Consider the following 25,257-nt stretch of genomic DNA (forward strand, 5'->3'; position numbering starts at 1 on the left):
TTACAGAAAGGAGACTGCTTTCTTTAGGAAAAAGAGCCTTCTTTCCCTCCTCATCTCTTTGCATTGCCTTAAAAGAGTTCTCCAGACGAAACCAGACCAACAACCCCCAAATACCTGATTTGCATTTTGGCAAAATTAGCAGCCCTAGAATATACACCAATATTGATTTATATACTAATATTTTCACCTGGCTTCCACGGGGTAGGTTCTAAACAATGTGGTGTAAAACCCTGCCAGCAGAGACGATGTCTGCACTACAGCTACCAACCCTGCTATGTGGAACAACTGAATCCGTGCTGGTAACAGGGAAAACGCTTTGACAGCTTGACTCAATGTTATTTGCAAAACTTTTGGTTGTGTGCTTGCCCCCCAGTTCCCAGGCTGCACACCGACTGACTGTCTCTCCCACGAGTTCTGTGTATCCACATACACAGAACACAGACTCACACTGGCTGTGCTATTTCCAGGAGCACTTTGCACATTATCTTGTGCTGTGTCTTTCTGGTGCTTCAGTGCTACTCTGCTCCGTTTTTTATTTCCTTTCCCACTGTTGTATTCTTCTCTTTATTCCACAACTGAACATTTGCTTCCCCTTCCATCTCGAAGAAACATTTGATCTGATTCCTGCCTCATGGCCAACAACCCAGAAGACTAAAACAAACTGTTTCTATTCTGCTCCAAGATACATTTCCCTCCTACTGGTACTCCAGAATTCCATTGAACCCTTTCCTAGTTTGATGCTATATTTTCTAACAATCTAAATTATCATCTATAGATGAACTACTTCTATGCACAGAATGGTTTTTTGCAGTATGCATAGATTTATATTGTACGGTGGCAACTGAAGACCGCAATACGTCTTCCTGTCACCTTTTATACACACAAAAAGACAATCATCCTGAACTTAAAATAAATTCCTCATTCACAGTCTGCCATAATTACCTGCCTCTTCAGTGCCACTACCTTTCATTTTCAATGCTCAAGCAACACTTAGTCTAGTTGCTTCCAGTATTGCACCATTATTTATCTTCAAATAGTTTTTCTTTGTTTCACAAACAAGCAAGCTCTTAATTTCACCTACAGAATAAAGGACAAAATTTTTCTCTCTCTGATTCAGTAAAAGATCTGACCAGCACCTGAACAAAGGAAAAAGGCACCAAAATCTCAAACCTCAGTTTAACCAACGGAAAGATATGTGACAGCTAGTCTTAGGACTAGCTGGTAGTGACCAGTCTTTTTTTATAGACAGTGAAATGTAAGAATTTAGACTGCAATCTCCAGTGCCATCATCAGTGGCTGATGCATGCACACACCCATTTCAGTATAATGCAGCTGCTTGACAGAGCTTCAGCTTCCCGTGATGCAGTTGTGAACATTGGCACCAACACCACATTAGTTTTGTTAATTTACTCTGAAAGAGACTTGAAACCAGATCCATTCAATTAATTCTACAGAGGCTCTAAACCCAGGCTGGACTCCAATGTGTTGTCAGCTGTGGCAAATGGCTGGTATTGCTCTCAAATACCTTTGCCTTCAGCAGGAAGGCTCTCAAACCCCAGAATTCCCTGGCAGACATTCTGCAGGCATCTATCTCAGTCCCGTGCCCTTCTTATATCCTTGGGCATTTTCCTTTGCATTTCTTATTCCTGCAGACTGAGCATACCCCTGATTGTAGCTGCTCTGTTTGCCACACACAGACAGGAGTTTTGTACACTGAGCAGCATGCACACAACGGACACAGCAGCATAACAAATATGGAAGCACAGCAGCAGATGATCCCCACTGTTTTCTCCTCGTAATGCTTGCTTGTAGTCCAATTAGTGGAGTCCTAAATTAAGTAACCTTTCAAGTCCATCACTGTGGCAGCCTCACAGTCCCTCAGTATAACCAGTTTAAGACTGCAGGATTTCACATTTTACTGTGAAAAGAGGCATTAGCACAAAAGGGAAAAATGCCAAATCAAGCCATTCCCAGTAAAAGGCCTCAGACAATGAGGTACTTTTTCTCACGCCAACAGGTTTTGTGGGAGAGTACTTCATCACATAAATTCACTCACAAGTAAATTTTCCAAGACATCTCTGAACACAATGGATGGACTAAAAGCTATGGCACTATTAATGTGAAAACAAAGATATTAAATAAAGGGATAAAGAGAAGACTATCTCTTCTGTGACTGAAGAGAAGAAACTTTTAAGTTAAACTAAGAGAGAAATTGGCAAAGACAGCAGAAAACACAACACTAGAGAAAAAATGCATTTATTCAGAAGAGCTGCCTTCCTTCCATATCTCACGTGACTTTGATTCTCTTTCCAATGAAGTGTAAGAATGGAGGTGAAAAGGAGTAACCTAGAAGAGGATTTTGAGTGCCACATCAAATGGACAGTTATACTTTGGCAGCTGCTTTTTGGACTAGAAATTATATTGGGCCTTGATTATAGCTCGTCTGTGCACTACAAAAAATGAGGAGGGGAAGGATTTAAGGAAGATGTCCCTGCTTCCAAGTAATTGTTCTATAAATTCCTATTATCTGAAATTGTCATACATTTACAAAGAAGATGATTTCCAAGGGATATGTACTCTGTGCTATTTAAGGCTGATACGCTTTATAACTCAACAGCATCCAAAATAACCAGCACGTATCATGTATGGGAGAGCCAAATAATTCATAGTAAGAGGCAGTTCACCTATGACCAAAATGTGAGACCAATCTAGGGACTCTGTTAACATCTTGAAGAAAAAACTACCATGTGACATTAAGTTAAGCTTCTTGGATTCTACAGCAAGAATCAGGAAGTTATTTTCAGTGATGAACCCTACAGGCACACAGAGACACATTTAAATAATCTGGTATTTTACATATATACTTGTTGTTAATATCTGCTGTGTTAAAGGTAGGCATCAGCAAAGCACCATTACATTATTTTAGTTTTCTCAGAACGCCTCTGAGAAATACCTAATACCACTAATACCACTGATATTAAGGATGCATAAGAAACTCTTATCCCAGGAAATATTCTCTTTCTCTCAGTACAGTGTACAGATCACACCCATCTAGTGATATGTGATTCAATCCACCTTTCACTGCCCGGACAGGGGGAAGAGAAATTATTTGCACCTGCAGAAGAGATGGCCTGACTATACGTCTTTCTTCCAGACGGGCTCTGCACTCCAGGATGCAAATGCTCCTAGTTTGTTCTTTCAGATGGTGAGAAAGCTTCTTGCATTGGTCTGGATGAAAAAAAAACCTCTACTCAGGAATATAAAGCATCCCACAGCTATAAGAAAGACTATCTTGTCTAATTCCAGATAAGTTACTGTTTGAGACTCTTGGGTACCATAGGGTAAGAGCTGCATTTATTTCTCTAAATCTGTAGTCTCCTAGAACACCTATCTCAACCTCCACCATCGGTGCCACCCATGATTCTAAGCATAGCCCATAAGGATTTGCTGTGTAGTGTCTAACTTTCCACTAAAACTGAACAATGTGCGTTGATGAGTGAACCTTTAGTCTTCTTTCACACTGACACTTGTATGGCGCTGTCTCTGGCTTGGAATGGTTTGAGACACCTGTCCTGGGCAAGATTTCCAAGGGTCACTCTAAAGCTGGTGTTCTGACTGGTGTGCTGCCGGCACGTTCTCATCCAGTCAGGAAGCAGGTCCATGTGTAACAGTGAGCTAAGTAACACTGAGAAGTCCACTGGTTTGGTGGTCGCGATGCCAATGGAATCTTGTGAGCAGTACTTATGTGTTACGCACTCCCAAAGATTGCTCCAATTCCTGTCGGCGCTGCTGGATCTGCAAGAAAAAGACACACTGTACAGTTTAGCACATTAAATTGCTCAGTGGCAAGAGATGCATCTGTAAGTCAGCAGTGTGGATATTTCCTTCATACCTTGCAGTAGAAATATCTGCTCACAGCTTCTTGAGACCATGGCTCGTGATAAAATTCAGCTCTGCGCTCTTCCTCTGGGTTTCCAACCACATCAGTCATCACCTGTGACAAAAATAAAGCCATTTTTCACCATAGCTCTTCCACCACACAGAGAAACTTTCAGATTTACCCAGAGTGAAAATTTATCTACATTACACATCAAAATGGTCAGAACTGTTCTCAAAGCCCAAAGCAAATGGACAATGCATGCTTACTGCCAAAACAGGGTCACAGAATGCTCAAATGGTTTGTGTTAGAAGGGACCTTTAAGCTCATCTCATTCCACCCCCACTGCTAGGGGCAGGGACACCTTCCACTAGACCAGGTGCTCCAAGCCCTGTCCAATCTGCCTCCAGGGATAGGGCAGCAGAGGGTTGGAAACATTCTACAAAAAAATAGAATTTGATGACTTTGTCTCCAGCATCACAGAATCACAGGTAAATATAGTCATTGGTATATTTTGCAAAGCAATGTTGTGGAATCACAACTCTGATGCCAGCAGGGCAGAATCTTAATAGAAAAGGCTCTTATGGGACTAGTTCTCAGTCAGGGAAAACTGAACAACTATTCCATGTATCTAGGTAGAGAAGCTCCACAACACCTCTGTTTGTAAGTCCCTCAAGTAGAGGTCAGGCTTGTTTAAACATGCTATCAGATTCCTGTCCCCTTTGAATACAATATAAATAGGAATAACCATAACCTTAAGAGTAGATTTTGGGAAGACTATTCAGTTAGCAATAGGCATTTGTATAAGAAAGACACAATGATTTTATTAAAATAATTTCATGGATTCAATAATACAACTGATTTTGAGGCATGTCAGTTAAAGACAGAAAATGTGACACTATGAGGAACAAATTATTAATTTTTGCTGGCAAACAACTGAACTTCTTTACATTTTGATTTCTTGTACATCTCAAAGATAAGCTCAAGGACAGCCGATAAGATTAAATTATGAACCAACACCCAAATTGTGTTCTTGTACTATACGATGCTCCTGCTGAGTTTTGCACAGCTTTGAATTTACAGAATATATCATCAAAGCCCTGCATTTCAAACTTACTATCTGGCCACAAATTGACGTATGAAACACTCCCATGAAACACCACTGTTCCACTGGAACTGGAATACAACCTAAACTATCTTTCCTCCAACCTAAATGATCTTTCCTATCTACTCTGGGATTGCAGCACTCCACTCATTGTCTATCTTCCACCAATCATCCATCCTAGCTGTTTGGCTATACACTCTATGCACATTTAGATAAAATTCTTCCATTCTGGTTACACTATTCATTCTTTTTCAAATCTTATCTCACCTTAAGATCCCTGCTTTGGGACCGGAGAAGGTCTTGGATGTATCCTTTGGGATCCTTGGAGAAACTCAGCATAAAATCACGTTGTATTTTTAGCTGATTTATGGATTCAATTGTCTCATGAATCTGACAGAAAAAAAAACCAAAGCAGATATTCTTTAATTTCTCCCATGCTCCAGTGACCATCAGGTCAGCTCTGTTACTGTCTTTGTACTCCTGGTAATGTACAAAGGTGACAATTCTACACCACAGACTTGTGCAGCCCTTCCTAGGTCTTTTTCAGTTCAAAAAGCAGCAACTTAACTGCAATCCTGCCACTACATTCTGGTTTCACTTGCACTTCTGCAATACAAATATGTACAGGATTCTCCTTCACTTCCTGCACGGAACTCCTGCATGGCATGCAGAACTAAGCCATGTCACTGCACAATGTAATAGTTTCCTGTGTAGAATCACTCTGTCTGCCAAGACTGGGATCTTTGAGGAAAGGTGTTAAATAAATATGCAGTTAAGCAGTGCCCAGTGCAAGAAAGCAGTTATCCCCCTGGTTACCATCATGATCACATCTTCAATATCCTTAAAAACTCTAGCAGTTTCTTGATCAAGTCCATGTCAAATGAATAGCCATGACTTCTAGATTTTTCTTAAGAGAAAGCCTGTAAAAGTCATGGCTGCAAAAAGAAAAGCGTGAACAATGACAAATCACGAGTATGGAAGGTTTATAGAAAATTAATATCTTTAGAGATATTATGGCAGAAATATTAATTAGTGGGGAAGAATGAAGACTGAAGAAGAGTCGAGGTCCTATAATGGATAATCATCAAGTATGAAGGGGAGGACATCTCATGAACCATTTGCACACAGACACACACAAAAGCCAACTTCTGCTGCCCTGTTCCTCTAGCATTCTAGTTCGAAATAGTAAACTTATCTTGTTTAGTTTCATGCATTCATCTCTTTTGCCAAAACAGCTAAGGCGACCGAGCACATGGGAGAAAATTATCATCCCCTGATCTGGTTATGCCATCAAGGCCACTAGTGTAGCTACTACATGGTATGTTAAGAGAAGAGAGCTGCTGTTAACTTAAACTGATTCCTTCTTTGGGAAAACGCTGCAGTTGTGTGGAGTGAAGTCCACTGGCATGTGCCGAATTCCCAGGAGGAGACTCCATGGCAGCACAGCAATGCTGTGCTCAGAGGGACACAGGAGCAGCCCGTGCCCATTCACCCAGTAGGGACTTCAGCAACTTCACCGATCACAGCTTGCCCGTGCTGTAGCAAATATTCAAAAAAGAGGCGACACAGACAGAGGAAAAGGGGAGCGCGACTGGCAACAGAATAACCCTGTGCATGCTGCTGGCAAGCTTATATGGGCTGGGAACCAACTGACTGAGCAGCTGAAAAGGACCATCCTCAAGAGGCATGACAGCAAAGACACTGCAACAGTTGCCAGAATCCATTGCATTGCTGCTACCCAGACTCCCTTTCAAACTGCATGAAAACCAGAGTTTAGCACATTTGGTTGTATTAGCAGTAAATAAAGAGAACCTGGGCCTTGCTCTGAGAAGGCATTTTTGTTTATCCCTTACCAATCCAAATGGGCCACTGACAAATGCCAGAACTGGATGACAGCCCCATGGACACGAATCCCTAAAACAGTATGCAAAACCCACCACTGCCTTAAGGTGGATATTATTATTTGAAGTGTACATGATCCTTTTCCACTGACACTCAGAACTCCCAAAGTGTTTCCAAGTGATTTTCCTGCCACGCATGTTCCATATTTCCACCTAATGCAGAAAGCCATTCTGCAGTTATGAACTCACACCTCAGTATGAGATTCTCCTAGCTTTGCCTTAGCAATTTAATAAGATATCATGACCTCTCAATAAAAAGTTAATCATACAGTTCAGCTGATTCTCAAGCATCAGGGGACTTGGTACACTACCTGTGAAACTATCGCCTCCACAACCATGTTAGGCCTTGGATCAAATCCTAAGTGGGAATGCCGTTCACCCTGATGTATTCCCACTGCATCTGGCTTATTCATCCCTTGAAAGCACATGCCCTTAACAAGTTCCCATCTCACAACATTACTGTTTGACACATGACACCAAACACATGTGAAGCTACACAATGAGTACGTGTACCGTGGGATACTTTACTCTTGGGCTAATACCTTGTTATCCAATGCTGTTATCTCCTGTTGGTTAGCTGTTGAGAGAAGAAAACTACTCATCTGGCCCTTTAATGGGTCTTCAACTTCTACATCTATGTCATAACAAGCCGTCTTCTTCTGATCGTTGGGGTCAACACTATGGAGAGTATAACACAAGATCATGAGAACTGCCATAATGAATCAGAATTAATTTCCAGCCAGCCCAGAATTCACTCTTCAATAAAGCTTGTTGCAGATGCTGTAAAAAAAGTGTAAGAACAGGGTATCTTTATATATTTTCCTATTCTAGTATATTCTCTCATCTTTTGTCAGTTAGATTTCAAAGACTTTTGAGCTGGAGCTTTTGCCCAGACCATCAAATTTAATTTCTAACATCCTCCTGAGACCTGTTACACTAAATATCAGTATCCTTCTTTGGCTTGCCCTGTCCTAAATTTATCTTTAGTTTGCCAACTTTTAGACTTAACACTTACTTTATTGTTAGACTAAAGTTTCTTAACAAGAAAATGGTCTTCAGCGCAGTAGTTGGTAAATCAGACTTCAGTCACTGTCACTTGCAATATAAGGATTCTGGCTTCTCAACTCCGCCTATCAAATATGCGGGTTGTGTGCATCTGCAGTAGGTAGCAAAACAAAATTCCTCAGGATCTAATTGTGCTTGACAGACTTGGGGGAGCAGAAGAACTTCCAGGGATGGAATTGCATTAGGAGTGTTGTGAGCAGGTAGAGGAAAATGATCCTTCTCTATTCTCAAGACCGACAAGGACACACCTCTAGTACTGTGCTCAGTGCTGCACTCCCCAGTGCAAGAGATACAGGGAGCTCCTGGAGAGAATTTTCAAAAGGTCCGTGAAGATTATTAAGGCATTAAAGCACCTCACAGCTGAGGAAAGGCTGAGAGGTCTGGGACTACTCAGCCTAGAAAACAGAAGGCTGGTGGGAAGGGAAATTACCAAAACTTGAAGGAAGAGTTTAAAGAAGATAGAGCCAGGATCTTTTCAGTGGTACCCAGTGACAGGACAAGAGGCAGTTGGTGCAAACTGAGACACAGGAAGCTCCTTCTGAACACCAGGAAACACATTTTTACTATAAGGGTGACCAAGCAATAGCACAAGTTGCAGTAAGACCCTCAAAGCCCATCTGCCTTTCCCACAGCCCAGAGCCTCCCATGTTGGAGACACTCCAAAGCCATCTGGATATGGCTGTGGCCAAACTGCTACAGGTGACTGTGCTTGAGCAGAGAAGGGCATTTGACCAGATGATTTCCAGAAGTCCCTTCCAGCCACAAACATTCTGAGAATCTGTGATGCTGTGTTTGCCAGCAAGAAGATGAGCAGCATGAGCAGCTAAAGAACAAGCCAGGAGCGGGTCTGGTTCTGCTGCTCACGTCCAAAGCCACAGAGAAGGCTCCGCGCTGTCTCTGGCTCCATTGCTCCGGGCTGAGCGTGGCCCTCAGGCCCCCAGAGCCCCGAGCCCGGGGCAGGGGGGCGGCAGGGCTGTGCACAGGGACCCTGACAGGCTGCACAGACAGGACGGCTCCTCAGCACGGTGAAGGTGGGCACAGGGAAAGCTCTGCTCCTGGCATGGAGTCACACCGGGCAGGGGCACAGGGGGCATTGCTGCGGTACAAAACACACTGGCAGGAGAGCACCTGGGGGCCCTGAGGGACACACACAAGGGCAGAAGGACTCTGAGGGGCAAGGCAGCCATAGCAAAGGTCAGCTGCAAAAGGGGCTGCATTAGCACAGGTTTTGCCATCAAGCCCAGGAAAGAGGCTCTTCCTTCCTACTCCACGCTGGTGGAACTGGATCTGGACTGGTGGGCACAGGACCACAAAGATGTGACATCTTGGAGCAAGGCCTGCAGAGCACGTTGGGGGCTGGAGCACAGACCTGCCAGGAGAAGCTGCAAAAGCTTCCCTAGCCTGGAGAAGAAAAAGGAAAAGGAGGTTGCCCGGGAGAGCGTGATGGCCATGGGGACTGGTGAAGCACAGACAGGGCCAGCCTCCCCTTGGAGGTGCATGAGATTAGGGTGAGAGGCAGCAGAAACTCACTGCAGCATGGGCAATTCACTCCCTATAAGGAAGTGGTTTCTAGAAAATCACGATGGTAGTCAAAAAGGGGGGTGCCAGAGATAATCTGTTTGTACTAGAAGAATATTGGAGAGCTATGCTTTGCAGTCTACTTGCGTTCTTTAATGTGCGTGGATGTGTGGAAGATGTCTCGCTTCTTTGCAGAAATGGTAATCCCACAGAGGTTATTCTTTTTACCTCTGATTTCAGGTGTGTCAGCTGCAATTAGGGGTGCAACTCAAGAAAATCTCCACTTCTAGCTTGAGCTCAGGTAAGATTTGACTTCTATGAGAATCTCTACTTTATTTTCACTTCAACCCCATTGCATTATTTCTTCTTTGTCTTCAAAAAGGAAGGTTGTTGGTACCCAGAGAGTGATTCTACAATACTATTATAATTTCTAGAATGAATTTAGAATATTCCACATTTTTGTTCCTGTGCATATCCTCTAAAACTAGAATGAATAATTGTGATATACGTGATCTTCCTGTAAAAGGCAGGCCTGAGGATTTATCTGAATTACAAGCCCATCCATTTACAATCACTAGCGGTGAGAAATTCCCTGAAGTAATGTGCTGGTTTTGGCTGGGATAGAGTTAATTTTCTCCATCATAGCTGTTTTGTGAATTTGTGCTGGAAATGGCTGGTAACAGAGAGATATTTTCGAGAGACATTTATTGCTGATCATTGCTTGCAGCCTCTTGAGACCTTTTCAGCTCCTGACATTTCCCCCAAGTGAGGAGGCTGGGGTGCACAAGGAGCTGGGACAGCTCACCCCAACTGACCAAAGGGATATTCCAAACCACGTGGCACCACACTGAGCAGTAAACTGGGGCAGGTGTTCACTGCTCAGGGTCTTGCTGGGCATCACTCAGTTGGTGGTAAGCAATAGTTTTCATCTGTATCACTTGTAGTGTTAGATTTGTTCATCACCATCATCATAATCATCATCACCACACTGTCTTTCTCTCCCTTTTACGTTTTCAATCCTTCCCCCTGCCCTGCTGGAGACAGAACAAGTGGATGGATTAAGATTGGATTAAACCAGGACAGGCAGCTGGCATACTGTTTCAGTGGCTGATTACACTCACTCTAAAAAACTGAATGCAGGGTGACAGGGCAGAGCATTTGTGAGACCCTGTTTTAAGCTTGGTTGGACCAGGCCCTTAAATATCCTGGACAGACTTAGAACCTGATTTGAGTTTGGATGGAGGAGCTCTCAATGACCACCAGTAATCCCTTTGACTGTACACTATTCTGTGACTGTATGAGTCTAAAAATTACTTACTTTCTTTAAATTCAGTGTCAGACTTCCAGATTTACTTTAGCTTAGCCCAACACTGTAAAGACTTCCCTGCAAAAGTACTGCCTGTTCCCAGGAAATGAGTTCTTCCTTTGTCCACACCATTATGTCAGCACCATTTAAGGCTGTCAGGAGCTGTGTGGTGCACACAGCGTATCAGAGAACGTTGGCAGACACAAAGCTGTAGCTTTGTGACACACACCTGTTCTTTTGCTGGTATCTGACAAAAACCACTCCCTACAGTACCTTTTGGTCATCTCTCTGCCCCAGAAACATAATCATCAGTTCCTTGTCCTTTTTATCTAAGCAATGACTATCTCTCTCTGAGGACCTCAGCTTTTTTGTGGTCCATCAGACAGGGTACTGAGCTGTGCCCAATGACAGTACATACACAGCTCTCAGTCTGGATGGCCACCAAGCTGCTGTTTCATTACTCTGTTTGATACATTCAAATGAATCAAAAAGCAAACTTTATTTTCATAGCCTATGTAATATTTAACATATTATTCTTCTTATCACGTATGTTACAAATTTAAAATAAAGAGCCCAATTTTAAGCAAATTCAGAAACGTTTGCTTAAAAATATATTGTATATATTCTGTAGGAAATCAAATCAGTAACCTAAGTAATAATAACTTTTAAACATCCGGAATCAGAGTTTTGACCCTGACAAAGAAACTTGGAAAGGATTGAAATATCTGAACAGCAAAGTTGCAATCCCCAGAAGACTCTTTATCCCCCTCCTCCATGTACACAGCTGTCACTTAAAAAGGCACATGCTGGAAGAGCCCGAGAGAGCTGAAAGTTGTGTTTCGTCTGCTATTCCAGGAAGACATCTGTTCTGACAAGGATACGAGAGCTCAGCATCTTGGTCACAACAACCTCCTCTGAATCCAGACACTCTTTGCTGTTAATCTCTGGAGATCTCTTGACTTCTTAGCATTCTCAGGATAAGACTAACAGTCAAGGAGCTGACCCACTCCCAACAAAGCATGCATGGACTGGCCCTGCACTTGAAATCGTAATGCTGCTGTACATTTTACATAATATATCAGTGATTGGAATGATTGCCCATGATGGACAATACCTCATTTCAATTTCTTTTTTATCTCTTTTTGTGGGTTCAAACTTTCATTCCTTTCTCCTTAGGAAAAAGCCCAACCAATGGCATTCTAGTAAATATAAAAGCTGCTTTTCATACTCCTAGAAAATTGATGCTGTGCTAGTGAAAATAATTCAGAATTATACAAACTAGAATGACACATAGAACAAACACACAACGAAGTCCAAGGTGTTCATGCCAAAGTTATAAAACTTGGATTTTGGTCCCTACAGCTACTGCAGCTGTACTTTACCTAGTGAGTGTCTGGCACAGGACAGTGCTGAGCTGATCAAACTTACCTGATGACGTGGTTTATCACTATTGGGTCTGGTGGCAGCAGCAGGTTAGTGAGTCTCTGGGGAATCTCAGAAAACTTTAACCGTGGACAGTCAAAGATCTGGAACACAATAAACAACAAATTTGGTTTGTCCAAAGGCTATCTTGCAGTTAAATGAGAAAGTAAGGAATCTGCAGCTCATAAGGAACTGAGGCAAATACAGAAGGTGGTTTTGAAAGCTGTAATTCAGGTTCCTTGCAGATTAAATTTTTGGTCCCTCCACTTTCATCTGGGCTTCCAGACATACCCATCAGGCCATGACAATTTCAGGTGTCTCACTTTTGGTTTAGCTGCTGGAGGGAACAGGACCCTTCACCGGGACATGAGGATCAACTGTATCCATGATGGGAGAGAAGCAAATACTCCCTCTCTTACTAAGGGTTTACAGCAGCATATTGTAAAGAAGATGACTGAATTTTTTTTCAGACAGAAAAACACTATTGTAGGGCAAATTAATAACAGAAAAAAAAAAATTAAAAAGAAAACCAGGACACAAGTTTCATCACAACATTTACTTTCGTTGGTTGCTAAAACATTATTCATTCAACTGCCAGTATTTTCCTTGCACAGAAGTATACCACAAACCCCACTTTCAATTACTTTCAAAGTAAGTCAAGTGAGCCTGAAAAACAAAGCTAGGTAAGCCAGTGAGAGCTCAGTTAACATTACCTTTCAAAAAAACCCCATAATCATATTTACAGAAAGGGTGGAGATGCTTTTATGTGGCCTTGGTTTTGACAACACTGGCACATGGAGAGGGTGTTAATGATATTAGTTGTAGTGGCTGCTGAAAGCCATTCAGTGCTGAGGATACTGGAAATCATCAAGGGAAAAAAAAATCATTCCTTTTCATTCATCCCAAATTTGTGTCTGGATGTTAGAGTTTGCTTCTGAAGAGCTACTGTGTCCAAACAAGAGTTACCTGCTGGAAGTACTTGTCACAGTTAATGTATTCCTTGTCGTGGGAGTCCTGCAGCTTGTTTGTTTTGATGTACTGCCAGAGAGCCTGGATGATGGCCGAGCGTGTCTGCGTGTGGATGCCCAGCAGGCGGGCCAGCCGCGGGTCCAGCTTGAACTGGGGGGGCTGCAACAGAGAGCCAAGGAGGTGGCAGCACAGAAGAAAGCAGACAGATACACAAGTAGGCAGTTTCAGTTTTAATTCTTGGGGGACTCTGTTCTTTGGGAGAAGTATCCCATTCAGCGGCAGAGATTGCAAAAACGCAGTTTGTATTTTTGTGTCTCACCATGGGTGCTTAGGAAGAAGGACCTTGTACCTGTGCCATGCACACAGACTACCCGTAGCACATGCTTCAAATAATAAAAACTTGCACAAAGACTCAGAATTAATTTTCCCTTCCAACACTGATGCAAAATTTGACTTTTGAGAATGAGAGAAGAAAAAGAACAGCCCTTCCTCTGAACTACTGGAAGTTAACCACAGAGAGAGAGAAGGAAGGCAGGATGATGCTTCCACAGCTGCTAATAACTGCTGTCTCACACCAACACACTGTCTTGGAAGTCTGTTCAGGCATGAACCGTTCTGGTGCACACCAAAAAATGTACCCAACTACAACCAGTCAGTAGATTTTATTTCTTTTCCTGATCTCAGTGATATAATTCAACTTCCTTGTTCTCCATCTCTTGTAACAAAAACTCCTTGGATAATCTGGAATTGGATGCTTCTTCAAGTGTGTACTCATACTCAGGTTTAGTGTTCACCACATTAATAAGCAAGGATTACTCTGATGGGTGGCAGGTCACCCCAAGCTAGCTTTATAACAAATCTGGACCTAAGAACAAAAGAACATCTATTTTAAAGCATAAATTTATAATAATGGTGAGCATAACAAACATCATTATATTGTCTTAATAGCAAAAATACTCACTGCCTATATCAGTATTTCAGTTAGCCCATATGCTCCCTAAAATTAATACAATTTTCTCTCTGCTAACATAAAATGGAGTGCCTATATCCTGAATAGATGCTATTTGCCTGGAGGCAAAACAAAGTGGCAGAGAACAAGTTCTTAAAGGTACACCCTCAAAATGCATCTGAGCCTGAGCTGTCATTGAAAAGGGGGATCCCATCCACTCGCAGCAGAGCGAGTTTAACAGTTAACAGCTCCCTTAAGACAGCAATGTTTCTTCCAGGGACGGTTTCAGTCAGATTGGTGAGCTCCCCAACTGCTGTGTCCATTGTTTGTGCCAAGGTAAGACTGCCACAGCTACCCAGCTAGTTCAGGTATCACTAGCAAAAGCTTCTCCTCTGTATTTTTTTTAAAGAACCACATGCGTAACATGCGTGCAACTTCTCTGACTATTCTCTAAGAAGCTAGAGGAGGAAATACATATTTTTTCTGCAACTGGGCAATAAAAATACTAATTATCATAACACCAAGACCAATATTTTGCTAGACTATATTAGAAATTCACTTAATTTGTCCCCTTTAAATTTTAAATAATCCTTCTGTTTGGTATAATTCTAACTTCAATGGACCATGTGACACTGCAAGTACAAGTATATTGGGTTTAGAGCTGTGTGACAAGATGGATTTGCTCTGTTGCACTAGGTCCCAGTGGCTGTGTGTTGCAGGCTAAAGCAGTGCACTGACCTGGTAGTCTAACATGAGGAGTAATGTGCACCGCACACTGACATCCCCAGGCCTCTTCACCTGGAAGCCATCTGTCTCCTGGGTTGTGGGAGTTCTGTGCCACTAACAAAGGGAAAAACAAAATTGTTGGTCTTTTTTCACTGATGTCCATGGAGGTGCATCTTGCACAGCATACCATACCAGAATTAGACAAGTGCATGCTTTCTGAAGATCTGGCAATCTAAAAAATAATCTAAAAAAGATAACAACAAAACCAATCCACAACAGCCCCCCACCTCCACCCCCCAGTCATTTCAATTCAGCTTTAGTGCAGAATCTGCTCTGCCTTTAACATACTTTACTTGTTAGGAGAAATGTGTACAATATTTTCATCTTTACATACATTCTGTTCTAAGATGAGCACTGCAGCACTAAATCATCTATGTTTTTATAGTAGATTCCTCTAGCAAACATTCCTAAGAATAATGGAATTTTAAAAACTTTGAAAGTACTTTAAATGAGATAATGAATGCAAAGTCCCTTAAACAAGGGAAGCAACAGGCGCCAGGTGTTTATGTGTGCCAGTAAATAGTTTCTACACAAAGGGTGCACAGCTTTCTCACCTCCACAAGATGATTGTCAGGTCCATAAAGATCTTTGTCCAGTTCAATAACCAAACTCTTAAAAAAAGATGAAAACTTCCGTTTCTGTTTGCTGAGCTGTACAAGCAGAAGAACCAGAGGTGTATAAGGCTGCATTTATTAGCTTGTGTCCTAGACTTCTCAGTCTGCCTTGAACATTAAATCCCATGTAAACCACAAGTGTGATCAATCTAATTGAGTTCTCCCTTTGACAAAAACAGGGTAAGATGAAAAAATCTCAACAGTAGTGGAACAGTGTACATTTTAGGGAAGATTTCCTTGACTCTTAATGTTATTGAAAAGCACTGGCTTGTATGGTGAACATGGCATCCGTGAGAAAGGTCCAGAAAATGGCCATGAAAATTATCTCAGGACTGGAGCACCTCTCCTGTGAGAACAGGCTGAGAGAGTTGGGGCTGTTCAGCCGAGAGAAACATAGGTTGCAGGGAATATTTAAAGGGAGCTTGTAAGAAAGATCAAGGGCAACTTTTTACCAAGATCTGTAATTACAGGGTTGGACTGGTCTCAAGAAGGGCATTTTTTACTCAGAGGGTGGTGAGGCACAGGTTGCCCACAGAAGCTGCGGCTGCCCTATCCCTGAAAGTGTTCCAGGCCAGGCTGGAAGGGGCTTTCAGCAACACAGACCAGTGGAAGGGGTCCCTGTCCAGGGCAGTGGGATGGAATGAGATGGTCCTGAAGGTCCCTTCCAACCCAAACCCTTCTATGATCACAAGTCTGCTGTATACCTTTCTTTTTAACAGCCTGGGATTTTTTTGATGAATGCTAATTTCTTGGTCTGATTTATCAGATTACAGTAAATTTTGCAGACTGTCATACACTAAGCAAAACTATTTCCTTTTAAGTTTTTTGTTTTCATTTAATTATCAGTATTTGTTGTTTAGTGCACAGCTCATGTTGTCTATATTAAAAATTAGAAGGTCTGTGATTACCTGACTCTCCACAGAATACAGACCACAGGATTCCAATTTATTTCTTTGTGTTTAATGCAGATAACATTTTATTAAAAAATGCTGGTAATTAAAAAGCTATGTTCTTCCAATAAAGAATCTCTTTCTTTATTGACATTTATGCTCTAATTTCTAAACTGAATCTAACTTCAATTCCCGGATGCTGCACTTTGTCACCACTTCTTCCTCCAGCAAGACTCTGATTCATGTACAGGTACCTCCAGACAGACTGAAAGCCTTGCCCTCTCCATGCATGCATGTTCTCAGTCTGTTTAGCCTATAAACACTTACTTGTGAAGTAATTTCAAATAGATGGACGCCTTTATTAGCAAAGTCCAGCCTTCCCCAAGACAGCTAAATCCACCACTGAGGTTTCTGAGGACTTCATAATAGTAAAATGTTTCTTCCATCCTTGCTCTAACTATTCATACATTGTGTGGAACCCCCTAAGAATATGAAGTACTGCCTTCTCCTTGTTATCCTGCTCTTCACAACATGCAATGCCCACTGTAGGCCACAATTACCACACCTGCTGTAACCTGAACCCTGCCATCTCTTTAAAAGGATTAGTCTCAGCCCTCTTCTCTCCACTTCCTCCCACCTATCCCATCCTTATGTCTGCCTCATTTTCTGCTGCACTCGCTAATATTCCCATTAGGGCCCTATCCCTCACTTGGGCTGGGCACAATGCCTTCCCAGCAGCAGCAAGCCAACACTGCCATTCAGACATGGCTTGTCTCAGCTGATGTTCCCAGTACAACCTACCACTCCAAAAGACAATCTTTAGACCCTGCCAGCCCCAGTGAAGCAGAGATAAGTCATACATCATCCAGGAGCTTCCCCTCCACACGCAGCTCCCACGAAGCAATGCTGCCATCAGAGTCATCAGCGTCTGATTTTGCAGGATTAAATGTGTTGGAGATGTAAAGTCTCAGTTTCCGCTTTTGCTGTTATGCACATAGACAAGGGAAAAGTACATATCCAGTTTAAGTTCAGGATCTGAGGAAGCTGCAGGAAAGGTGACAATTACACATATAATAGGGAATCTCCATGTTTTGTACAGCTGCATCAGTTGTATTAGAATTTAAGATTCTTTACATGTACGAAAATACATTGAAGAACTGAAACTAAAAATTCCTTTCAAAAACTCCTGGCTATACAAACATGCTGAAATTCACTGTAAATGGAGGAAGACAGAAGGTTGCCATGCCTAAGAAGTGATACATCCTATACTTCTAGATTAGATACCTGAGAAATCACTGTGGGTAAAGCATGATATTATGTCCTTTCTGGCTTCGACCTAGCTAGATTGCTAAAATTCAGCTGCAACACTATTGCAACACAAATGTCTTTCATAGTTGCATAGCTCAGATTTGTATATGGCAGTCACAAATACAGCTCATGCTGCGAACTACCTGCTGGGCACATCCTGCCCATCTGCGTCGTGCCATCCTGTAGCACCTGCTAATACTCCTCCTGCAGACACACCTGAACACACCAACACATACACCACTGCCTCGCTCTCCTCTTCACCCTGAGCAAACATGCTGCAGCTCCAGCTTGCTGGGAGACTTGTGTGAAGGAAGGCACCCTGCCTCATCCCTAACCCAGGTGCTGAAGTCTGCCAGAGATACAATCATGCTAATACATTGTCATTTTTACAGACCACCTGAAGCTTCCCAGTCACTGTAGTGGCTTACGGCTGTGTCATCTCTCATGCCTTTCCTTCCATGCATCACGTGGAAAACCCAGCTATTAAGTCTGATGCATGGATTCCAGAAAAGATTGTTACCAAAAATTACTTTGGGACTCTAATCTCCAATACCTATGTAGATGACAATGTCAAAAAGGCTACAGTTGCCAAGTTCATGCCGACAAAACAACATAAGAAAGGCTCAATCTTGTAAAGCTTATACACACATAGGAGAGAACGAAGCTACATGCAGCAGATTATACAGCATAACCTGGCATAGAGGAATGGGGAAGGCAGAGATGTATGGCTGAAGAGGAACAGGAAAATTACTACATTCTGCCAAATCTGGAGAAGACAGTAACAGAGAGGTTTGATAGAAATGCAGTGTCTACAGTATGCTCTGACAGGGAACAGGATTTTCCGAAGTGCCATCAGTGCAGAAAATGACAGATTTACACAGGTAAAAACAGCAGATTAGCAGAAAAATATTCTTGTGAATCCATGTTTTTTCCACCTTTTCCCACAGGATTTCTGTGCTGTTTCATAATATAATTATTTTAATGACCCCAAATCTCTATTTAGTGTGGTGGATTTGTGAAGGATTTCACCTTTCTAAACTCAAAACTCTTCAAATAACCCTGGACATTTTATGCGCCATTCCTAAATTTTATCCCCACCTGGATTACTTGCAGAACTGTACCTACATACACAAGCAGGCTTTTACTTAATAGACATCTAGTGTCAGCAGCACCACTGACTCCTTGTAAGAGCTACCTGGGAAAGGTTCTGCTCCCAGACATTTTGGCAGGCTGTCTCCTCTTCCAGGTCCAGGAACTAGACAATGGCTTTTGAACTTGCCCTACAAGCCCTTATTACCAACAGTGGTAATACATACTTCATGCAGTAGAATTTAAAGAAAATAAATTTAGAAATCCCTAGCAAGATTTCAGAACTGTGGCTTTAGAGCCAGGAACAGTTACTTTGGACCCTTAAGTTCTTTCTCTCCTACCGTGACTATTCTCCTGGCAGCTGATTCAAACTACCAGTGAGCAATAAGACCCTTAGCAGGGACCCAAGAGTACAGTATGAATCCCACCTGAAGGGATCTATCTAGTAACAACTCCAGCATGCACAGCCATACTGCTGTCATAAGGATGTCCAGTCTTGGAAGATGCCAGCTTAGAGATGAGATACAGTTAAAACTGAGCTCAAGAAAGAAAGACACTAACATGGTGCTGGGTAGGGTTTTAAAGTACAGGCCATGAAGTCTCTTCAGTTGCTGATACACACCAAAAATCACTGTATTTGGTTCACTCGCAGTATCCCTATGTTCCACAAGAATGTCAAGTTCATATCCAGAAGGCTCTCAGAATGAGAGAAGGAACACCTTCTTCCGTCTCCAGTTGAGCAACTCCACCTCATCCAGGGAGGAAATGATAACATTTATGAGCAACTTGATTGCTTTGCAGCTTAAATAAAGTGGTGGCAAGAAGTGACAGCCCTTCAATAAATTCTGTAAATTTCTCAGCCATGTGCTTTATCACACAGACCTAGAATCTGTTCTCCTCTCTGTACAGTGGATTCTCAGAGAACAGAAGAGCAAGCAACTGAAGGACTCTCAGTAGCTAGGAGCAAAAACTAAAGAGAAGACTTACAGCTCTAGGGCAAAAAGTAAGCATCACATTTCATCTCTTCAGTCACACCAGAACTTCACTACCCAAAAAGGCAAGGCTAAGCAGGAGGAACTTCACAGAGACTTGATCAACTTTGTGATTCAAATAATCTCTTGTCCAAAAATCAGTAAACGCTTCAGCTCCTTGTTCTCTTACAGTAAGACACTGATCTTTGACTCAGCTTCAGCAAAAGAAACTTTAAAGAGCAGTCATATTAAAATGAAAAGTCTACCCCTAAACCCATTGTATTTCACTTACAATTTCTCTTTGAGAAAACTAAAAGGAAAGAAGTAATCATAGGTAACAGATGAGTGGTAATGTCAGCAATGAACTCCTGCAAAGGTCTCAGCACAGCTGCTGGGTGAGCTCACATGAAATCAAGCAGATCTGAATGGGAGTCTGACAGGAACAGTGGAGCAGCACACTTAAAGCTTGCTCTTTCTCCAAGTTCTCTGATGTCATCCTCACACAAATGAATACGGCTTTAAGTAATGAATACAGCTTTAAATGGGTGAAATGCTGGAGATCTGTCAAATCCTCCAGAAAACCTTCCCTGGTTTACAGTGTTACTTTTTTTTTTTTTTCAGTTTCCATTAGTATTGAATCCCTAACAAGTCAAATCAGAAAGCAAGTATCTGATGATCCCAGGATCTGTGTGTTATCCCCCAGATAAATCTCCATCAACTGCTGAAGTTAGTTTCCTTCAATGAACTCTCAGCCTGGACCCAAAACCTCCCAGGCCCTTCCAGGGAAGTTGTGCTTGGGATTTCAAACAAACAAACAAACAAAGTTATTAGCAGACAGTCTACCGCTGACTGACTCAAGAAAATCTGACTGCAAGTCTTGTAAGTAGTATTGTGTTAAAAGCTCCCTAAGTATATCTTAAGGGTGAATTTCTACGAACCTCAATATAGCATAAAAACCTCAAGCACAAAGCACAGAAAAGATTAAAATCTGTGTTTTTGCTTTTGCATATACAGTAACTGTTTTCTGGTCTCACAGAAAAAAAAGCTTTTTAGAAAGCAAAATGAACAGTGGTAGCATGGAAACTAAAAATCAGGAAACAGAAAAAACAATGACCGCTGTCTGATCATTATAAAATACCCAAATTAAATGAAGAATGTCCATATCAGAGCTGGAATATAGAGGCATCTTGCTCAGAGCAGCAGCAAGATATGTCAAAATGTGTAGAGGAAACAAAATTAGTTAGGTAACTCCTGAAAAGAAAATGGACATGAACTTAAAAATGGCCAACACAAAGCAGAAAAACCAATGACTTGGTAGACTACACAAGTATAATGAATAATAAAAGAAATGAGACAGTATTTACTGAGTTCAAAATTGCACTGACACATGAAAAACACTTATAAACAGTTCTATAAAAGCATAAACAACAAAAACAAAACTAAGAAAAAGGTGAAGCAAATGCTATAGAGGAATAAAATGGAAATTAGTATGCACAGTAGTCTACAAAATCAGCTGTAGCAGCTTATTTCATAGTTGCATATTCTACTTTCTCAGGAGAGAATGAGGAGTTGTATAGTGACAGGCAATAAGAAGTCAGATGCACTGAAAAATTATTTTTCTACAGGGATTGGGAGGAATGAATTTTTTACCCGAGAAAAGAGAACATTAAAGAACCTGAAAGACATATTTAAAACACTAACTGATTAAAGGAGATAAGGTGTTTCCATTTTCCTTATCTCATAACGCAAAAAGCAGAACACAGAATTATGCCACAAGACAAGTGTTTCAGAAAAAAAACCTAATTGCTTTCTGCCAACAATCCACTATCAATTCCTCAGTCATCTTAAAACCTGAAAGTGGGGAAAAAAGTATCTCAATTCACGAAACTAGGGAGAGAGACACTGTGATGGTGTTCTGATGCTACTACTTGTTTTTCACCTAAAAATGGAGAACCTGGAAGCAGATAATTTAGTTTGGGAACTGCAACTATACGCATATCTGGTAAACGGAATGTCTCACACCAGTTCGCTGCAAAAGAGGGACAGTCTCTGGATGACAGTCTGTGGTTTGGGTGAGATGAAAGCACTGTCTGTGGTGCCAGCACTTGGAGTAGGAGCCCTGCCCATGTCACAGTCACATCCCACTTTCAGTCAGAAGACCCTGGTTCAGGCTTTGGGATGAAAATCATCTCAGTCTTAAAATTATGTTCATGGCGACAACTGTCTATCTCAGGGTTACACAGTGGAGACAAATAAGCATTTTTAAGGTGTTATCTATCTATACTATTTTAAACATCCACTTCTGTTTGAGAAGAATTGTGCCCTGAACACCACTGTCTACACCAACTTAATCTCTCAACTATGAAGGGAGCTGAGAGTGACTAGCTCAGATATAAATGAATGAAATGGCTATGTCTATACTTAGCCAAATAAATCCCACTCCCAAAGTCCACCATGGCCTTAGAGCTGCATAGATTTTCAGTGATTAATTCTTTAATGACATCTACTGATCTGTTGAGTGTACAGTTTCTGTTTCCTTCAGGTCATGGACCTTGCTATATCTGTCAAGCAGCCCTGTCTGCCTGACTACCTCCTAAAAGTTCTTTCTGGAATTCTGACCATGTGGGTCTTCCATGAAGTCTGTACAAGGACTCTTGCTAATGCTGCTCTGCAGACAATGAATTCTGAGACTCTCATGACAGATGCAATCCAGGAATGCAGGACTGGCTGAAGAAGAGGAGAGTACACAGCAGTGCCCAACCAGCAGAAACTGCCAAGGCAGCTGAAGAGGGCTGCTGACAGCAGTCAAAGGAGCTGACAGGTGGGGAAGGACATTTTCCCCTTCAACAGCCGGCCAAACCCCAGGTCTCCTCACTTCTTCAGCCATACCACAGCTGTCATCTGCTTTCATCTGCTTCAAGAGTGCACCTGCTCTCAGGAGATCCAAGGAGGATCAACAAGCCAAACATATTTTATGCACTGTCCTGACAAAAAAAAAAAAAAAAAAAAAAAAAAAAAAAAAAAAAAAAAAAAGCTTTAACCACTTATGCCCTTATGCCTAAAATTTCCCCAGAATAGTCTTCAGACAGAAAAAAAACCCAACCTGAGCAACACTAGACCATAAATCTGTGGCTCCCTACAACCACAGATTCTAGCTGTTTCTATCTGCAGCTCAATCACCGCGACAAACACTGTAACTGCAGCTACAGCTGGTAACTCTGAGAAATCCTGCTTATTACCCACATAATTTCACATACTTTAGACAAATTCATATTTCGCATAGGATTACAATCCCAGTTTGAGAATCCCCGTTCTAAGACAAGTATTTAAAAATTACAAGAGCTTTGATAAGAGATGGAAATGCAGAAATAACTTCTACTGCTGTTACCAATTCTGCAACTATAATAAAATGGAAATACTTAACATTAAGAAAAACCGAAGTTTATCTAGGTTTAGCCCTATTTTGACAGTTCTGATACCTATATGCTAGGACTACCTACACATGAATTTGGAAAACATCTATTTGATCATTCTCTAGATGTTAACTGAGTACAGTAAGTGATATTTAAAATGTGTTTGCTGAGCCCTAGACAGAAACAGAATTTTCTGTCTACAGTTTCTGTAGAGTGTTGTGCCTCCTACACTCTTCTCTATCCCAGACACTGAATATCTCCATAGCACAGCTTACAGCTAGGACCTTGTGCACTTGTTGATTCCCTTATTAAAGACTTTGCCACAGAATAAATAACTTCCTGCTGATTTATGAATTTAAGTCAAACCTTTAAATATGGCCAGATTCCTAACTAGTTTAAGAGAATGGTGTTCTACCCATATCAAGAAGGTAAGACAAACTACTTCTTCTGAGAGTAAAATATATTATGTGCAACACTTTTTAAGAATGAACTCATGATTTAGACCATCCACAATTCAGTTTCCTTTCTGTCTAGGAGGTGTTAATGGAACTTAATAACTTAATTGTTTCTTTTTTTGGTTTGTTTTTGTTTGGTTTTTGGTGGTTTTTTTTTGGTTGGTTGGTTTTTTGTTTGGGTTTTATGGGGTTTTTTTGTTTGTTTGTTTTTTGTTGTTGCTTTGTTCGTTTCACATATATCAACTGGAAAAACACCAAGAGGTAAAAGCCTTCCATGTTTTATCAGGTGCCTGTACAGTGACAAAAGCAACAGAATATTGATCTTTGTTGGGCTGACCCCCATCACAGTGGTACAGACAAGAATGATAGCTTTATGTCACAGCAGACACATGGCTACAAAACTCTTCATTCTATGGGAATTATTTGAGGAATAGAGTATGAGCTACCCAATACAGTTACAAGAACTTAAATGAGACATGAAAAGAAATTCTTCGCAATGAGAATGGGCAAAAAATGTAACAGACTGCCTAACAAGGCTGTGAAACCTCCATCCTTACAGATTTTCAAACTCAACAAGGCCTTGACAACCCTGTTTTTAGCAGAAGGTTGAACTAAATAACTTCCAGTTTCCTCCAATCTAAACTCTTCCATGATTCCAATGAATAGACTCAGAAAACTTAGAAAAAACCTTTTCAGTGGGATATTAGGAAGAGCAAAGTGCTGGACTTTATCTAATAGAAACTGCAGAAAATGTCACCCATTCTTTTTTTACACAACTAATAATTTCTGTAAGTAATTCTTCCCATTGTATGCTCTGTTATTCCACAAGATCCACTTTTGACCAAATTTGAATTGAAAACATAACACATACCTTCAGCACATCCCTCTAATCGCTTATTTTCTCATTTTTTACCATTTTAATACCAAGTTAAACCAATGTTTATCGATCCTTTATTTATCCCTAGGCTATTATTCCCCTTATTAAAGATTTTCAGAAGCTAGAGCTGGTAATAGCCACTGAATTTTCTCTACCACTTTCCCATGCATGCTGATTCCCAGCTGTTTACTCTTAGGAGCTTTGTCTAACCCATTCCAAAGCATTTCTGCTAATGAGACTTTAGCTTAAAAGGTATTTCCACCATTTACTACAAGAATTATTTGCCTCCCCTGATACAATCTCCAAGGTTTCCACAACATACCTTCATTGGTCTCTTCAGTGCCTCCTGAATGTCCACACGCTTCCGCATGATGGTCTGGTCCAGCTTGCGCTCAAAGGCCAAGAGATCCATGTAGGCCTGCGACTCAGGAACCAGCTCCCGGATCTGAGAAGGAAGCACGGGATTCCTCAACACCGGGAGCACAAATCTGCCATGCTGCAGAACAGCCACACTGACGCATTCCCAGCCCTTGGACAGGAGTGCCCAGAGGGGCTCTCCCTGCGACAGCAGCTCCCAGAGGCATGGGACAAGCACAGACTGAAGAGCAGGAGCACAGAACTGAGGCTAATGCACTCTGGAAGCCCCCGCCTGAATCCACAGAGCCTGAACCATGGCTGCGTTCTTCCAGAGAGGCTTAGCTACCAGCAGCCAGGGAGACTACCTTTGGCAATCCAAACTACA

The 25,257-nt window shown here is 41.6% G+C and overlaps 1 protein-coding gene across 5 annotated transcripts in view; it reads right to left on the reverse strand.

Annotated features, from left to right (window-relative positions):
• Positions 1 to 2,240: 2,240 nt before the first annotated feature.
• The window catches only part of SMARCD3 (SWI/SNF related, matrix associated, actin dependent regulator of chromatin, subfamily d, member 3), a 72,104-nt gene continuing 49,087 nt past the window's right edge, over positions 2,241 to 25,257 (reverse strand). For 4 of the 5 annotated variants that reach the window (XM_059477415.1, XM_059477408.1, XM_059477401.1 and 1 more), the window contains 10 exons: positions 24,838 to 24,960; positions 17,263 to 17,385; positions 15,453 to 15,548; positions 14,851 to 14,952; positions 13,161 to 13,322; positions 12,201 to 12,298; positions 7,426 to 7,561; positions 5,250 to 5,372; positions 3,893 to 3,994; positions 2,241 to 3,795 (listed from right to left, as the gene is read on the reverse strand). In XM_059477415.1, coding sequence (XP_059333398.1) covers positions 3,742 to 3,795; positions 3,893 to 3,994; positions 5,250 to 5,372; positions 7,426 to 7,561; positions 12,201 to 12,298; positions 13,161 to 13,322; positions 14,851 to 14,952; positions 15,453 to 15,548; positions 17,263 to 17,385; positions 24,838 to 24,960 — 1,119 coding nt within the window. In that variant the 3' untranslated portion in view covers positions 2,241 to 3,741. The remainder of the gene's footprint in view (positions 3,796 to 3,892; positions 3,995 to 5,249; positions 5,373 to 7,425; positions 7,562 to 12,200; positions 12,299 to 13,160; positions 13,323 to 14,850; positions 14,953 to 15,452; positions 15,549 to 17,262; positions 17,386 to 24,837; positions 24,961 to 25,257) is intronic. The other variant, XM_059477432.1, reaches the window with a different exon arrangement.

The sequence above is a fragment of the Ammospiza nelsoni genome, chromosome 1 (assembly GCF_027579445.1).
Source record: "Ammospiza nelsoni isolate bAmmNel1 chromosome 1, bAmmNel1.pri, whole genome shotgun sequence".
NCBI lineage: Eukaryota > Metazoa > Chordata > Aves > Passeriformes > Passerellidae > Ammospiza > Ammospiza nelsoni.